At 43.4% G+C, this 19,237-nt stretch overlaps 1 protein-coding gene across 1 annotated transcript in view; it reads right to left on the bottom strand.

Annotated features, from left to right (window-relative positions):
* efna5b (ephrin-A5b) overlaps window positions 1-14,660 on the bottom strand; it is a 75,585-nt gene extending 60,925 nt beyond the window's left edge. The window contains exon 1 of the mRNA XM_026999815.2: window positions 13,500-14,660. Coding sequence (XP_026855616.1) covers window positions 13,500-13,624 — 125 coding nt within the window. The 5' untranslated portion in view covers window positions 13,625-14,660. The remainder of the gene's footprint in view (window positions 1-13,499) is intronic.
* Between the last annotated feature and the right edge of the window lie 4,577 nt (window positions 14,661-19,237).

Here is a 19,237-nt window from a genome sequence, read left to right as displayed (position 1 = left end):
CTCACGCTTGCTGCGAGGATGCTTGGGCGAATCCTTTAGACGGCAGCGGTTGGCAGCTGGCAAAGATCCCCAGCATCGCGTGCCAAGAACCATCAGGGGAAAAACTCCACGGAACACGTGACCCGCGCTAAACCCAACCCCCATCTCCACACGACGGTCAACGGTTTGGCGTGACGCTGCTGTTCACACCACTATCCAAAGCACGCTATCAGCACACCGTTGAGAGAAGGGGTATAAGTGAAATGGAAAATACGGGAGGTGAAGACTCTGTAAACCCTATAACCTCAGATGCTTATTTCAAGTCCTCTAACAGTGGCACTGGGATTATTGCATTAAAACAAAGACATTCTGCTTCTCCAGCACGTGCATATCATCTGTAGAAAATATTCACCATTTCAAAACACTGCTCAGAGAAAGTTCTAGAACAATATGTAACTCATAATGAACACGGGGAAACAAACACCAGGAACGGCACTGTCAGCAGGAGGAAACGTATTTCTCCAAAGTTAATGAACTTGATGTAACCTTCAAATACTCAAAGAGGTCATATCAAGACCAACTGCACAGAATCTCTACCTAGGCCCAGTTCTATTCAGGTGGTGTATGTTCTAACACATTTGGGCAAGACTATAAAATTCTGAAAGGCTTAAAAGCTTAAGTACACCATAAAACACACATATGTAGCTGAAAGCAAAATACCAAAGCTATCAGTTAGTATTGCTTTTTTAATCCTTATTATAAATTATCAAACTGTATAATGTTCCTGGGGTATGTATGAAAAATGAAAGACACATCTACAGTGAGTCTTGAGTAATTTTGTTAAAAGTCACCAGTGACATATGAGATTTGCTATTCTACGAAGACAAAGACAAATGAAATAATAACAGCAAAAACAACATCAAAAACAACCCTTTCCAGTAATCTGCATTGGATAACACCGAAGGACTGACTCATCATTTTAGCATGAGTCACAGATTTATTTTACAGATGGGCCTATAAAATCATGGCCAAAAAACCCAAAAAACAATTAATGCAAATTTAAAAAATGATTAATACCAAAAATATAATACTGATGCCATAAACTATCATACTTCTAGTTATATCAGCCTGAAATGAACAAAAAATAAATACAGTACAGATGCAAAATTGATCAGCAATTATTATTACATCTTAAATCACATTATTCATAATGTATTTCATTTTTAAAATGCCTTGTACCTAACTGAACCCTAAGGGAGAGAATGCGAGGAGGATGTCCACATTAAACAGCACAGGACTAGCAGGAGAAATAAGCCATGGTTACTAGAGCGATGTCATTCCCAACACAACACAGTGCTGAAGGCTGGAGGATGCACTCATGCCCCATTTTTTCACCTGATGTGCTTTGTCCAATATGGGATCAATATCACTGTTAGTATTTCGAAAATTACCTATCACCACACGGTTCCCCAGCCACAAAATGATGGCAAATGTTGTAAGCTTGCAACATGAAGTAAAACGTGTGAAGGTACAGTATAAGAACATTGTGTGGGTGTGTGTGTGTGTGATTTTTATATATATATATATATATATATATATATATATATATATATATATATATATATATATATATATAATTTTTACTGTTATTATTGAATGATATTGCAACAAATTCAAAGCAGTCTTGCGACTAAGGCACTTTGTGATTAGTAGGAATCACTCAGAGCACTCAGTGGATTGACAGTATGCACTGGCGTGTCTCATGTAGGTGCTTAGACTAAGAGTACACTCATAAATCCTCTTTATATGCATCCTGGATGGCCAGAGGCTAATGCTTCCATCAAATGGCTTTATGACTGTATTGTAGGGATTCAACATACCATAAAAGCATTGTAAAAAGTCGGTTTGGACATGCTTGGTGCTTCCCTTGGATGTCTAATAGCCAGTGAGTCCAGCCACTGTTTTGCAGTAATATTACCTCACTCCACTAGTCAACTGTAATATTCATGCTGAGGTCCAAAAAGAATATTCCACCATTGATTAACACACTAATAATCAATTTAGGAAATTGACTCTGGGAATTGGTTTTAATATTGAAGTCATTTTTGGATTCCAGTATATAATTTCCTAATAACGTGAATGTGTATATCCACATTGAGCCATAACCAAAGCTGCATGAAACTGCATTCAAAAACATTATTAATTAGCATTTGTGTGTGTGTGTGTGTGTGTGTGTGTGCGCTCTTAATGTACATTTTCCAATTATTCTTAGGGTTTGTAAAGAGGATTAGAAATTTCCCACACTGGTCTACAAGGTCCTGGGGCAGAGCTGGGACCTTACGCGCATAGGCAAGTAACTGAATACTAATGCCCATTGTTACCAAGAACAAAGAATACACCATTTGTTGTGTGTCTTAAGCAGCTGAGGTTGAAGCAGGTGTAAACACAGAGTATGCATTACCTTAGGTCATGTTTAAACCCTCACGCGAGATGCTAGGCTTCAATGTGCCTGGGAAATCTGGACTTCAGAAAAGAACATACACAAAGACAGGGGTGGTTACAGGAAAGTTATTGGCCTTAATTGGGGGACGCATGGGTTAGGCTCTCACGCTAAACATTTGACAGGTGGAGAATAAATGAGAGGACAATAAAGGAGCTTCAATTTCAGGCCGGATATTGTTTTTTGTTTGTTGGGTGGTGGTATGTTGTTGTTTTCTCATTTCATAAAGGTTATTAAAAACATCTGTCATCTGTATTACCTGGTTTCTGTCGTCAGTGTTAGTTGCAGTGTCTGTATTACTAAAGATTTTTACCTTTTCAGACCAGACATTGCATAGAACCAGTAAAGTATTCATTAAACCCTTTTGGGGGAAAAAGACACCTCTTTCCTCTCAGAAACTCGCAAAAAAAAAGAGCTTTGTCATGTAAAAAGAAGAAGGAAAACATTAGCAAATGAATTAGTATTTTTTTATTGAAATGATAACATTTTTAACATAATTCAAAGAAAAACCCTCACAGGGTTCTTCGGGGTCTAGAGAAAGCTTTGAAATGAAAAAGCAAGTCCCAATTAATAAAAGCTATTTTAAGACTTGAGGCTCATTCTCTTCAGTCACTGCCCTCTAGATCCTCAGATAGTTGAGGTTCAGGCCCGGATCAGTGTCGGCCCGCGTTATGGCCCCTCCCCCCCAAGATTCTGGCCAATCCCTCGGTATCCTGGTAGTGTGGGGTTGCTCACCCCCACCCAGCATCGCCCCCTCCGCCCAATCAGGCCCCAGTCCTGCTGCCGTGCTCCAGCCTACACTTTCACTACGAATTACTTCTGCTTTTCTAACTTTTCCACTTCTGAGAAGCATCAATTATGCACTAAAATAACACTGGGCCCCAGCCTGCACCGCACGACATAACGTACGATTATGGCCGTGAATAATTCAGACACCTTCGTCCTGTGTAGCCCGCCCCAGCGATACCACAGCAGTACCGCAGCTACTGATGTACTGGGAGGCTCTTAGTGTGAAAAATACTCGCCAGAAAGCGTTGCTCTACTGGGTTCTTCCTTTGTCATTGAGACATTACGAAACGCAACAGCCTGAAGACATCAGACACTGATGACATCCACGACGGCTCTCAGAATGTTTCCTCATAATTTCTTTAAGCCTAATCCTCCATAATATGATTCAGGGTTTATACTGTAGGTTAGGAATGCTGCGTAATATCTATGTGCAAAAAGCCCCAAGGAACAAACCTGCCGGGCGACACCCCTCCGCCTTCACACCCCTGATTAGCCAGTGTGGCCAGGCTGTCCTCCTTTCCTCAGAGTTGCGTGCAAAGGTTCACCGGTACAGCTTGCATATGAGATCACACACCGCTTTTAATATTTCATCCCCCATCCCCCCCCCACACTCCTCCACTACACGGCCCCTGCCATGTAGAGCACGTTCCAGGCCTGGTCACGGGAATGCTCTGCCCCCCCATATCTCTCCATCGGCTACTGATCGGCTAAGGCCGCCTATAGCACACACAAAGCACCAACTACAGGGTGTACAGACACCTTTCATAATGGAAAACGATGGCTACAGCAGTGTCAGCACATGAAGGGACTTGTCCGAAGTCATTTCGGAGGTCGCACAACCTCACGTGCCAAATCTTATCTTTAATTATTTTTATAAATTATTTTTATCTTTATTATTAAACGTTTTCTTTATCGGAAATGGATGAGCACAGAGAATGTTAGAAATAAAATAAATAATAAATACTTTTCCGTATTTCACTTACCCGTGTAAAATAAAAGTGTATAAAATATTTTTACATTTTTATTTTATTTATGTTCTTTGGCCAGAAAAGGTCGGCCCTTTGTAATTATCATTTTGCTCCTAAATTCCTAGAGTATTCTTAGAGTATAGAATTCAGACCGACTGCAGTCCACACACAGCCACTCTGACAAGCACGGGCCTGTTTTATAATTAATTGCGTGCACTTGGGATGGACAGTTAACTGCAACGCCGCTGGTGGTCTTTCCATGGCAGCACATACTCCATAAAGACAAAGAACCGTCAAATGTAGCAGGTGACACTGAACACTGATAGCTGTGTTTCGTCAAAATGTCCCTCGCTCAGAGCGAACACAGAGCTGAGCTGCGAGAAGTTTTTTTTTTCATGACTCGTTTTGCTGAACCCTTAAAAAGTCCATTAGCTGCTGGTGACTTAAATGTCGAATACTACATTCGTTTAGGAAAAAAACAAACCAAAACAATACAAAAAAGTATCAAAAGGTACAGCTGCAGGCATTTATATGAAATATGGTCTCAAAGCATGTTTTGATAACAGACGGCTTTTTTTCATGCTTTCTTATTCACTGCGGCAGCATATTTATGTCAACAAATTGTCTGGAAAGTAAGCGGCATTACAGTTTATTCTGTTATTTTAGCGAGATTTTAAAATCGCTTTAATCCGCTGCCATTTCAAAATGCCATACAGTTTAGTCCTCAATTTAAGCTTGAAAAACAGAGTGACCACCCGTCAGATGATGATGTAAGCGTTCCTGACTACGCTGCCCTTTTGCGTCTGGTTAAACGGGTGGTGCCACGTTACTGGTACTGGGTTGGTGCCGTGCCCAGACACCAGAGAGGCCAGCACAAGTGTGGGACGCGCAGTCAACGGATTCGTTTTAATCGCCTCGGTTTCTCAAACCAGGACGGCCCGTCCACGTTGACCGACCAGGGCGGCTGCAACGCCTGGCCAAGATCAAAACACACCGCTGCTAGGACGTCCCGGCACATCCACCTCGGCCTTGCTGGGGAGAGAGGAAAGGGCCAGCAACGGGCCGGGTAGAGACGCCCACAGCTGGGATCTTCCCTCTGGACTGGTCTCTGAACAAAGTGGGTGCAAACAGATCACGAGCGATGCTGGCGGGTGGAAGCATGGGGGGGAATGCCTCCCAAACAAAGAAGATTTTAAAGGCAAATCATTTTTGGCTACACCAAGATGTCACAGCCTCTTCATTTACAATTAAATCCCAACTGAGCTCCTCAAAAATTTGACAGATTCAGGTCAAATTTCTAAAAAAGAAAAATGAAAAAAAAAGAAAGGGGGCAAATTAAAGACACAGACTTCTCATTTTTTCATCTGCCGAAACACCAAAGGAGCGTTCAGGGGAATGCTGTTCACCTACGTTGAACCAGAAGGCTTAAAGCACTCCGGGGGCCTCTCTTAAGTCTTATTTATCTCATTAAGCATATAAACTAATTAATATGAATGTTGAATGGGAGCAGAGGGGTTTCCGTGGATGGGAGAAGGAAGGAGAGGGGAAAGGGATTTAAGAGGAAGGGGTTTTGTGTCAGTGGACAATGAGCTGAGGGCTTTTTAAGCCGTTTAGCAACTTCACAGTATTACCTTGTGAATGGAAGTTGGGGTTGGGGGGGGGGGCGAATTTGAGAAAGCTAGGGTTACTTTTGTCCGAGAGACTAAACAAACAAACTACTCTCATTCCCACAGTCAAAGCGAGCTGAGTAATGTCACATTTCCAGGTAAGCAAATGGGAACAATGGGAACGGGAAAATCAGTGAACGTGCCAGAGGTGCCACAAAAAATGTAGGATTGTGGAACCAAAAGCAAAATGACTGCCAAAGCATACAGGCAGTCATGACTTTGTGTAATGTTAAATGTCCACTTCACGCAAGACAGGAAGTGAGTGAGTGCTTCTGTAAGGCCAGCTTTCTCTGATGCTTGAGAAAGCTGTTGTGTTAGCAGGGATCTGAAATGAGGGACAGCCAAATCGCTCCACCCTACATTACAGCATGCTGCCAGTGCCCGTGGTATGGAGGCAGCTCTTAACTGCCATCCATTAAGGGAGGGTGATACACTTTGCTGCAATAAATAACATCACGACACCATTTATGAGCACATCATGGATATTGTCAGTACTTCACTCATTAAATGCTCCCCCCGCCCAAAAAACCCAACATATTTAGATCCGTAACAGGGAACCTGTATGTAGCCTGTGGTGACACATTGTCAGTTGAAAAGGACATAGTTATATTAAATGCTTGGATGCTTATCACACCTATTATGTGATTAATGTATTTGTATTGATTTTTCACCATTTTTATTCTTGTTTTACATATTAAATAGTCTGTAAATGTGGAATTAAGAAAAACATCTAAATAGTTTTCACGGGGTTTGTTAAATAGGACGCCGCTGTTCTGATGGTGAATCATTTCTGTTCCGTAGCTTGATAGAAAAGCCTCAGGAAAAACTAAATATCATAATATTCATCCTGCACTGAAATACTGTATCAATTACCATTATATATTATATTTTTCCTCATGTTGCTCACCCATACCATAGAACCTCTTCTGAAAGCAGGCAGGAGCAGATACATTATCCAGGGTGCTACAGAACACCCCCTCCCTCACCCTGGCCCTCCACCCACAGAAGCCCAAGCAGGAAGAAGGACAAAGAGGCATTCTAGGGTTAATCCTGTCTGCCTAGGTGTAGCCACAGTGCCCCAAGCTCTAAGATGTCCTGACGAACGATGCCAAGAGGCGCTCCCGCCGAGCTGTCCTGACGCATGCGTCTTTAAAATCCCTCGTACAGGCACCAGAGCTGCTGCTGCCAAAGAGGGGAGGACTTGGCTAAGCCCCCCCCCACCCCCGACCCAGAATCAGCCCTAACTCTGTGCCCACCGACCCCTGGGGCGTAAGCCCCTGCCCTGCATTGTACCCTCGTTCCCCTGGCCCTCCAAACACCATGAATATCACAGGCGCAGTCGCTAACCCGTCTCTGTTCCGTGACACCCCCCCTCCCTTCGCATTTCTCTAAATACATGCATACTTTCGAGCCCGGCCGTGGAGAGGCAGTGAAGAGAGAGGAACAATGGGGCCATTCAGGCTGACACAGGCCTGGCGCTCAGCAAAGGAGTGGGGGCCCGGGCGCTGGTGTGTGGGAGCCCGGTCAATATTTACGGCGCGCTTGGAAGCAGGCCGCTTCGCGGCGGGGGTGCTCTCCCCGTCCGGCGGCACAATGCCGCGGGAGGTGCGAGAAGCCGCAACGCTGCTTCGCGACGCTCGCGGAAGGGACGGGGGAAGCCAGTTCCGGTACGTAAGGCCAGCCACTCAAATCCCAGAGCTAGGGGCCCGTCAGCTACAAGGACCAGACCGCATGCGTGATTGCGTCGGACGCCAGAACTCATCGTTTTAAGAAAGTGCCTTAGGAGAAGCACATTGTGAAGTTCATGAATTGTCTGCCTGGGAGAAAAGGATTCAGTTCGCTTAAGAGCAGACGTGGGAATGTGAGACGTCGTAGCTGCAGCATGCATGTCGGATGGACCCGTTTTACGAGGAGCCGTGGATTTTGAAGGCCTTGAATGAAGTCTTGGTGGCCATCCAAAGTATAACTAGTGCATTGTAGAACAGGAACATACATTTAAGTGAAAACTTTCACATTTGTTTGTGCTCAAAATTCGCCTGAACGCAGATATATGAAAAACTCGGTTTCTCTGTATATTTCTCACTTGTGTGGATAAAATGCTAAATATAATTTATTTGGGGCTGAAAGGTCATAAGAGTGATGACCCCTCTTAGTGTTTCACACCAGCACTCACTTCCAGATCATGTGTAAACCTTTGTAATTAAAGCATGTATGCGCCAGCATGCATGTTTGAATGTGCAAGGTCAAGTCTAAGACATAATGCCCAAAACAAAGAGTCATGACACACTTATTATACTTTTTAAAAAAAAATCTGCTACAGAAGTTTGTTAACTCAAAGGGAACCATACTTTGGCATTATGATTAATTGATTCATTAAGTCAGTAGAGATACATACAGCAGAACTCTGAAATACTCTATGGGACCAATATTTCCATAAAAGAAAGAAATATAAATATAAATAGGTTAAATGGGCTATTTTTGTCATACTTGCTTTTGTAACTAAATACTCACCAATCTACTGATGAAAAAAAAACTGTGGCAGTGTGAGATTCAACAACAGACAAAATCTACAACCTACTGTATATTTAATCTCAAATACCCCATCTATCAACATACATACCTATAAACAAATACAAATCTTCTGTCTTTATAGCACTTCATGTCACTTGATAATGTAAAAAAAAACCAACAAAAAAACAAAAACAAAACCACAAAAACTATGAAACGTACATGAAATGTATCATATAGTTTCAAATTAGGCATATCATGGATTATTCACCATGGCAACAAATTTAATCAAACACAAAACAGAAGCATCTTATATCGCACTCACAAAGCTCGTGCCGTGTAACCAAGGGGAAAAAATTTCTCCTCTGTGTAGAGTTTGATCTGAAACAGACAGCACAAAAGGGGAAGGCCGTAGTCCTCCAGCGCTTGTTCATGTGCGTCTAATCCGGGGCAGCCCTAAACGCCACTCCACAACGCGTCACCGCTTCACGCCATTTTCCACCCTACGCCATCATAGTCTCTCTCTCTCTCTTTTTTCATAACAAATCAGGCGAAATGCTTTATGTTAAATTCACAAGCGCTCCAACAGAAGATTAAATACAGCTTTCTGAGAAACAGTAAATCCCTGCCTTATCTTGTTTGGAGCTTTTTCTCAGTCAAACTAAAAACAACAACAACAATAATAATAGTGAGATCACACAAACGTCCCTTTGGTACCTAATGAGCTGCTGCACGAAAATGTTGAGGCAATTTTTTCCCTCCTAATCTTAATCCTCTGTCATTCAACCCTCCATCTCTCTAATCCACCATCCTTTAGGTGACATTTTTAACCTAAGCAATTAGGCAAGCTTTTGGAAATTTGAAATAATTCACCATTCAGGCCTCTGCAGTCCTTTCCGAACTTTCACTTTCCGAACAGTAACGTCTGACCCAGGAGTTACATCCGAACAGCAACGTCTGACCCAGGAGTTACATCCGAACAGCAACGTCTGACCCAGGAGTTACAGCCAATACCTCACCACTCTTGCTTCACATTTGGAATAGTTTCACTTCCTCTAAAATTATTAAATTATACTGAAGAACAACACTGAAAATAGAGTTTTTATTTCATTTGAAAACTACAAATACATTGCCCTTAAAAGATAGGGCCCTGTGCACAGCTATAAATGTTTTTAAATATAAAAACACATAAATGTTTGGTGGGAGTAAATTATCATTTACTGTCTGCTTAATGTGTTTTGTTGGACAGCAACATTTGTAAAAACACACACGAGCGCATTTACGGCATTAAATTCCAAGCTGGTAGAAGCATTTAATACGTCCCAGTGGAAACAATACAAGAAGCCATTGTTCTACACACGGCACTATTGCTTCCAATTAGTTCTCATGACTATTTATTGTTTACCAATGTATGAATATCATATGAACATAACAGCCTTTATAATAGCTGGCCTTCGTTTTGTAAATTAGTCATCACATGCGTCAGTAGGTTAAGGACAACATGACAAACTCTGGAGTGGTTAGTCAGGTTCTATTACCACATGCCAAGCAATCACAACAATTAAGTTGGTAATTATTTACATCACAGTCAGCTGAGAGAGTGAAAGATTTGTTTCACTCTCACACACACTACGGGAGAGGCACTGGCAAAATTGTAACGTAGCTTGTTATTGTAAAGAGCAGCAATAGGCCCAGTGCAGAGCTAGTAGGTTACCTACACCAAACCAACAGCGAAAGAGCTGACCTTCATGTTAGGATTTCAATAACAGACTGTTCTACATTACATTTTCTTTTATTTCAATTTTTTCCCTCAAACTTAGTTCTACAGCTAGGTTTTTGGGTTATAAATGTTCTTTTTTAAAAAATTTTTACCCATCTTCTTTTGCCATAGGAATACACTGCAACTACTTGCATGAACTTGCGGGGAAAAAAAACGAGAGCACATTTTTCCCTGGATCATCATGGAAACATTCTCACGAGCGACGACGGTGCTATCATGTGGCGGCCGAGCCCTCGTCGGGTCCGTGCTTTGTGGCTCCGCGATCGCGGAGCTCCGGGCCTCCGTGCTGCGAGAACACGGCCCAAGAGAGTGGAAACGGCCTCCTGAAATGTCTAACTGTATTCGTTGCTTTTTCTCAGCCCAGCATGGCGTTGGGAAACGAGGAGGCTTCTGGGCACCGTGCAGAGGGTGGGCGAGTGAGCGTGAGGGAGGGCGGTAGGAGGTGAGCGCCCCAGCCCACAGACTACCTCCGTTAGTGGGACCCCTGAGCACCCTCTGCCCGGGAGGAGCGTGAACCTCGTGCCTTCGTTATGGTCATTTCGAATCGGCAGGGTCACAGCAGGATATTGGATGAGTAATTAAGCAGTTAGCGATTCCAGCAGAGGTGCGAGAAGGCCCACGCCAGGACCTGCCGAGTGCCAACGGGGCGAGGACGGGGGGGAAGTTCACTTGGGTCGGGCCAAAGCTTTAGGTGTGGCTGAACCAGCAATGGCCGCTAAAGCCAAGTGCGAGTGATTCAGCGACCGAATACATTTTCAACATTATTATTAAAGCAAGCGCGGTTTTTATATTTTTAAGTCGATGCGCCGAACGCCAAGTGACTGACTTGCATTGGAGCTCCTCCAAAGCAGACAACATAAGGCTCAGACATATTCATACATTCTTTCCTTCTGGTACTTTAGACTCGGGTGGTAAGGCCACGCTCTGTAGTCAGATCCTGCATACAGCCTTCTGTGGTCCATGGAGCTGCCGGTCAGACAAACAGCATTTCTGTAGCATGTATAAAGTGGCACCTTACTGGGCTGCTTCTTTTCTCTAGACACAGAGCATAAGCTCAAACTGGCTAGTCTCAGCAAACAATTGATTTCTCTCAGCTACGAAGAGGTCAAAAGTTTAGCTAAAGACCACCTCGGAATTAATAGCACTTCTGTGAGAGATAACGCATCATGCCTGATATGTGAAATAACTTTGTTTTTGTTCCGTAACTTTTTCCGTAGGTTTCTGTACTTGTTAGCACATCTGGAGTAAATTGTTGTTGCAAAAGAAACACCAGTCAACTGGGCTGAAAAATGTGCACGATAACGAAAGCGTGTCCATCAGCATAACATATCAGATTAAACTTGACTTTGTGTTACTCTGTTTGAACAAAGTAGCGCATAAATAAACACTGAACTCAAACCAGGGAAGACATTCTGACCACTAAGCTCAAGAAAAAGCATACACACACTTAAACACTCGATAGAGCCTTACTGAAACTAGAAAGTAGTTAAAAGTTTGAAGTCTAAATTTTTTTTAAAAACTTATTTTTTTCTGATAAAAAAATTTAAAAAAAAGATTTTTCTGATATTTACGCATTACCAGAAGAACTGTTTAAGTCAAATATTAAAACTTAATTGACTAATATTTTGTTCCTGAAATTTCTTCAGGGAAAATATATAATGGGTAATTATCCAATACTGTGTACAAGTACTTTATTAAAAAAGTAATATACGCAGAGTGAACATATTAAAACAACATATTAAAACAATATTGCCAGAATTACCCAAGAAACCTTGGATAAAAAGAACTTTGCTATATACTAACTTAAGATCAGTAGACTATGTTGGCTTGTGAATGTCTGATGGCACTATATGGCTGCTACCTTTACTAGTGAACCCTACACTTCATCAAACTACTCCTAACTGGCACAATAATGCCATAATGAAGCCATAATCATTAAGCAATAATGATGACCACTCAGGCGCTATTTTGGTTCATAACATTCTTATAAGATGGGTTATGTTGACAGACTATAAAACTACAGCAGGCCGAGGGCAGGTCGTTTCTTTGAATAACTTGGGCTATACGAGGAAGATTTTCCTGTGGAGAGTTCTAGTTAAGGTATAATTTGGATCTTGTACTGCGGCTGCATGCGTATTAATTGAATGATTTTAAGCGCTTTGGGTCGCAGCCGGGCTCGTACCGTCACTCCCGGGGCCTTACTAAGTCTTGCTGTAGCGAGAGTTTTTTTACGGGCGCTTACATTTACAGAGTCTGTATTTTCATTCACACAATATGCTGATAAAACACGATGATGGCCATGAACGATACACTAAAATGCTCTTTTTATTTAGGTGTTACTTTTTTTCTGAAAGTAGATTTAAACTTTCAGCAGTGACCCACGGCCGAGTTTTTTCAGTCTACTATGTAGTGCAGTGATTCGAAACATATTTCATTGTCGGGTGTAGGCCTAGAACAGTACCATAGATAAGGCCATCACTCAAAGGTCTGTTAAACTATTAAACAATTCCCACAGTCAAATTAGTGGGATTGTTTGCCTATTCATGGCTTTACGCACACTGAAATAATATTAGTTTTTTACTACATGTGCGAAGGCATCACAAACATAGCACTCAATAAAAATTAAAGAAATACAAATTCCGATATGCAATGTTAAGAAAGTATATCCCCAAAGTCAATTTCAATTTTTTTAGAACTTGAAAAAAAGATTTGTATCTCTATACCAAGTGTTTGGTCAGGCAAGGGCGTAAGTGTGCCATTTCCCCCTTACTTCAAATCCTGAAATAATACAGGAGCAATAATAACCTGTGAGGTTTAGGTACTCTGACAAGATAGCCTTGCATACGCCAGCCCCGAATATTAAAATGTGAGTTATATCTCTTTTTATTTTTTATCAACGCCTACTACTACGTCTCTACTTCAAAGACACTGACAAACCAGTTAAACAGTACAGTCGGGAAAAAAAATCAAGCGCGCAGCATCTGATGTCTGGTGTGAAATAATACAAGCTGCGTTGTGCAAAGGATAAAAACGAAAATCAGCAGGTAATCCGCAGTTTTACAGGCGCAGTTCACGAAGCACGTTCCGCTCCTCGATCTGTCGCGCGCGCAGAGCCGCCGACCTGCGCGAGGAGCCTAGTGCAGCATCCCTCTCCAGATGCCCTCGCGCTCGGCTTGCATACCGCCACGCAAAAGTTACGCGCACAAAGTTCAGTGAGGTTTGTTCCGACGCTGATCCAACATGCACATTTGGTAAAATAGCGTAGGGCCGCCGGCGCAAAGGCGAGCCGCAGTGGGGAAGCGCCTTACCTGGGGTTCGTGCGGTTCCAGTACACGGCGTAGCGGTCGGCCATCACCTTGGAGCTGGGCTCTTGGCTAAATACACACATCCAAAGGATCAGACAGACGAATATGATCATTTCCACTTGCAGCATCACTACAGCAAAGTTCGGCACTTATTCCTCTTCGGTGGAACCCGGCAATGCGGCTTTGCACGTCAGCCTTTTTTTCTGAGCCACTTCGGTCGCGATCAGATCAGTTTCGTTTACATTTGTGGACTCGCTGTCCTCATATAACAAGTTGAAGGTGTAATGGAAGAAAATGCGAAAATGTCCCAAATCTTATTTACGAAATCAACACCGAGGTTTGCTTTTTTCTGCTCTGTAAACTTGAAATTGTCGAACGAGTAAAATAACAGACTGTCAAGCTAGAGGCACGGTTTCCGAAAACGGCAGTCACTGTCCACGGTAGGCGTCGTGGTGACTTTATATACTGGTGGTGTCTTTTAAGTTTAACGTGCCAAACATCTCTTACGCCAACAGTACGACGCATGCACTTCACAGCAATGGAGCACACATTTGAGCCTACACAAGTCCTGCAGTTAAAACAACGTTTGCAGCATGTTTAACCACGATCGCCAAATCAAACCCTTCTTCTCCCAGGATTATACTGTTTTGCAGATATGTTCACAACGCTGCAACTCGTCACCTCTTGCAGGGTATCAACAGTACAAGGTTAGTCCGAGATTTTCTGAAGAGTAGCGACTGTGTCCCGTGTCAGTATCACGCAGCAGAAATCCGCACTCTCTGCGTTTCTGGAACTTTTTTTTTTATTTTTTAAAACGACAATCTCCGAAGAGCCGAAGCAGCCGAACGTCGCTTTGCGCTTTTCTTATGCTCAGGACTCTTCGACAGGGCTGGTATCCTTTCTCGCTGCTGTCTTGAGAGTGTCACAGATGAGATGGGGAGGAGTCCCTTCGCCTGAGTGGGAATGGAAAGGCTTTCTCATGTGCTGTTTGACTGACTCCCGATGCGTACACCCAGAATCCGAGCGCCGGCATTCCAGTGCGTCACTCTAATACGCGGCGGAGGAGCAGATAAAGCGCAAATCGTTGGTTATTCTGCGCGGTGCCGGCCCAGTGCCGGAGAAGGTGAGCCCAAAGGCAGCCGCTCGCCCAAAACGCGAATGAGGATTCGGTTTCAGCCGGATGCCGAATAGTCCCATTGGTTCAACATTTGAATGGGCGTTACAAGAGCTAAATAAAATCCCTCCTCTAACCTTGACATAATTCAATTAATAAAGGTAACTGGTGGAAGCAAACCTGAAACGGTTCGTCCGGGTGGGAGAGAGAGAGAGAGCTCTTTAGTAGGCAGCTGGACAGATCACCGCGCAAAAGGCGGGGAGGCAGAACGGATCTAACCACTTTATTTTTCTTACCTGGTTTTTTGTAGTTTATTAGCTTTGAATCGAGTCGAGTGTTTCTCTTACCGAACTAGGTCGAATATTAGGCGAAGTAGCCCATTTTCTCACCCAAGAGCAGTCCTTAGACTGGACAGGTCGGTGCCGATTAGCAAGTTTAATTTAAGCATTCATTTTAACACCATGGATTTTTTTCCCCCCCCCAACTTTCCCGGTGAGAGAGAATACATTTCATGTGACTCAGCATGTGTTGAGCAGTCTTAATCCAAATACGTGCAGTACAATTTCGTATTATAAATGCCGTTCTTGCCAGTATGTTTAGAGCCTTTATTATAAATAAACCTGAAGTAGATTCTCATGACTGCATTTCAGCCAAAATCAACAGATTTGTTATGGACCTGTGGTTTAACCTGTTTGAATAATGGAAACTGTTTTTACTGTACATGTTCTGAATATCTCTTACCATATTCCACTACGTGACGTGTTCTCGCTGCAAACCCATCTCACTTGTTGCATTCTGAGAGGTGTCGATCCGGATTTGCTCACGCGTAGTTGGACGCCCCATAGCGGAGGTGAGGCAAAGTGTCAGCGGACAATTTGACAAGTACCGATTAACACCCATTATGTAAATGCAAACCTATCAGTGACCCGACCTTTGCATTACAAACGACTGTTTAAAGTGGAGCTTGAGCACGGCGTTTCTGCTTTCTATCCCGAATGCGAAGGCTGAAGCATTTATTTGTGTACACAAACTGGCGGAAGGTGAAAAGGAGGAACGCCGACTCCGAAGAAGTTAGGAAAAGCGAGCTGCAGGAAAGCGCTGACTTTTATCAGGCCTTGCTTGTGCGCCTGTTATTCATTATTGCGCTCGTTTGTTTAAAAAAAATGATACGCTACGTATAGCAGCACATTATAAACCTGAGCTGGGGGGTGAAACATTCTAACTGCTCGATGTATTCAGGCAAATCCTAACACCTCCTTTAATGGCAAGAGCAAACCTGGGTGTTGTGGCGCGCTGGTGGACGTACGCCTCCCTTAATTACAGCCTACTGCTCAGTCTGCACCTCCTGCATACTGGTCAGCGGTGGTGGTGAGGGGCGGAGAGGAGGCGGGTGGGGGGTGGAGGTCACCCTTCACAGCGTCTTCCCAACCGCAGGGTATTCCTGCAGAGCTATAAACAGAGCCCACACGCTGCCTCCGGTTTGGTCATATTTTTATAGTGTCAAAATTTGCTTTATAGACAGACACGAAAAAGACGAAGGCAAACACCATGGAGAAGTGATTTTGGATTACTGGGGAAGAGAGATGAAGAGAAAAAGATGAGTCCACAATGACAATGAAATGTTTATGCAGAATCTTGGAAAGTACACTGGAAAAAGCTTTGGCAAATCCTTTAAAGTGATATCTCTCTGGAAGTCATGTTCAGCCTGTGGAGATCTCAGGGGCCTCTTCAAAACAGTAAATTCTCTCAGAAGGAGTTGAGAAGTTTCACCCAGGAATTTGAATAGTTTAAGATGAAAACAACATAGTTTGTATCTCTTCATTTCTGGACGATCATATTTTATTATTGAATTAGGCAATCGGTTTCCACATTTGTGTTTGTATGCTCGCTCTGTGATCTCAGCACTGACAGCCAAGTGGGCTCAACCACATACAGAAATGTAGTCGGTGATCAGCAGCGAGTGCTTGCTCTCAACTCGCCTACAAGTGCAGCGGTTAGAAATCCTACCCTGCCCTGTCCGAGAGACGAGCTGTCCTTTTTGTTGACCACCCGTTCCAAGCGCTGCTATCAGCAAGGGTCCGGCTCTTAAAATGAAACCGCAACAGATTAAAAGAAGATAATAAAAAGGAGAAGAAACAGATGTTCAGCTCCCCACCCTATCAGGACCCCGCAGCTGAGACACACCCCCCCCCCCCCCCCCCCCACCCCACCAACCGCGGAGCGCTGCTCGTCGTCCCGAAGCACCAAGTCAGATTTGGCTGGCGTTCATTTGTATACAAACCACAGGCCGGTGCCATAACACCACCGCCATAACCGTGACAATGAGGCCGTTGTTAACGGGGATCCGGTCGGCACTTCTGCACACCGTCCGTCTCGCGCAAACGGCTAACGGACGCGAGAGGCAAAGGAAGCAACAGGAAACCAGAGCTGGCCAGTGGATGGGCTTCATAATGCGAGACCTGCGCGCTTCTGTTTCTGTTCCAATATTCAGAAGTGTGTTCAGCGAGTTAATAATTAAATAAGTACATAATTATCAGACACGTTGCAGCAGGATCTATAATTATCCCCAAAATTTGGGAGTATGCAGCAGCTTTGATGCAAGCAAGTAAACTGAAGATATCAATAATGCAGTGAACAATGATTTAATTTTCCAGAGTACACAAACTCCTGGAACCTTTCCAGGTCGCCTTCCGAAACAATTGACTTATTCTGCGCCAGAGCCATTTTCTCAGAGCCCACCTGTCTGGACTACCAGCGACCCTCGTTATTTATGGGCCGCTCTAATAATTGCAGGTAACCGACTCCATCCACCTCCACCCCTACCCACCATCTCCTCCCACCTTTCCTTCATCCTTCATCCTATACTGGACGTGAGATTTCAATACTAATCGGATGCGCTTGTTCTGACACTCCTCTCTGCGGAATGTCGCAACGGAAGAGGCTTGTCGTCTCCTTGTTCTGTGCTGGAACGGGCGAAAAAAGTCACTTATCAGGTCTGTAAGACATAAAGAGGGGTTTTCCATAGCGTATCCATCTTTGCAGCATGTGTCAATTTAGCTTCCAAGAATTTATTTTTTTTCCAAGTCTTTTGTAAGCTAGACAGATCAGTTGTCTGGTAAAACCCCCTTTGCTCAACATGGCCAACTTTAGTTTTTGTTAACTTGAATCTGTGCAACAACAAACCCTGCACTTTCCTAGTGCTTGAAAGCTTATTTGTGTATAGGGACATGATTTTTCCCTGTATGTATACTTTTTACGGAGGCGTTATGCACTCAAAGGGGGAAAAAAGGTAATTTGAGCTATCACACACAGTTTACGGTCTGATTGGTAAGTTTGTTTTGTACTATTCTTTCAATCCATTTCTGACTCTTTTTGCAAGTGCTTTTCACAACCTAAATCCCTCCCACCAGTGCAGAGTCTTTATTGTTTTCTGTGACAGTAACCACGCACAAATTGAGCCAAATGTTGCAGTGTCTATTAGGCTCTCATTGGGCGCGAATGAAAACACACGCGCTCGCTCCTGTGCTTATGTCTGCAGCTGCTGTGTGTCAGCAGTACTTGTCGACCCTCAGCGGAGTAGATAACGTTCCTCTCCGCTTACTACACTCTCCCCGGACTCATCGCTGGTACATCCAAAAGCAATTCCTTTCTTTCTTTTTTTTTTTGCCCTCTGTGCAAACCCTATGCAGGCTAAATGTTTATTTGGCCTGGAATAAACGAGTTTGTTTCTGCATGTCAGCTTGTGATACATGGAGAGGGATTATCGCTGGACTCATTAACAAGACTGAGCTTCTCCAGCCGTTTTCACTCCTAACTGTTGACCTCTCTCTCTGGAGGTTGATTATTTGTCACTGTTATTTGAAGCAGTACTGCAGAAGTGAATTTAAGGCAGCGGTGCCTTTGGGATGACGTAGATTAGAATGATCCGCTGGAAATCTTTTAGTGTTAACAGCTTCTGCAAACAAGCACCAACAGCCGAGGTCCACCAAATGTGCGTGACGACAAGGGCATCATCACGCCCTTAAAGAAGGCCGATAGTGAAATGACTTCCTAAGAATGCGGTCACATTACCGGAAGCTTGGCTGGATTCTCAGGACAAAGGCAGGAGCTGCAAGGAACCGGGTCGGAATTCATTTGGTCATCATCATTATAATGAAGAGATCTCCTCTTCGTGAAGTCGACAATAAAAACCAACGTACTCAAGCTGCTTATTACCATTTCTACTTCATTAAATAAATGATCCAGCCATCAGTGAAACCACAATTACAGTCAACCCTGCGAATGCCGGTGCAAGGGAAAGAATATTAGCTTTATTGCAGCCACTCTCAAAGAAGATTAATCTGTAATTAATACAATGTACTCTTCTTTGAGTGACTCATTCCTCATGACAAACTACCCAGTATGTCTAGCATTGGATGAACAGTGGAATTAAAACTATACATCACTGATCAAAGGAAAATAACATACAAATGTGATTATAATGCAAAATTTTCTGGAGTATTTCATAATACTGTCATCACAAAATTGATGACTTCTTTTAGATTACAGTACAGTGTTCAGAGTATGACCATTTAAACTATCTGGGAGGTGGAAGCAAAGAAGAGTGGGCTAGCCAAACTGCTATACG

Source organism: Electrophorus electricus, chromosome 23, assembly GCF_013358815.1.
Source record: "Electrophorus electricus isolate fEleEle1 chromosome 23, fEleEle1.pri, whole genome shotgun sequence".
NCBI lineage: Eukaryota > Metazoa > Chordata > Actinopteri > Gymnotiformes > Gymnotidae > Electrophorus > Electrophorus electricus.
The sequence above is the reverse complement of the archived record's forward strand: the minus strand, read 5'-3'. Positions and strand labels throughout refer to the sequence as shown.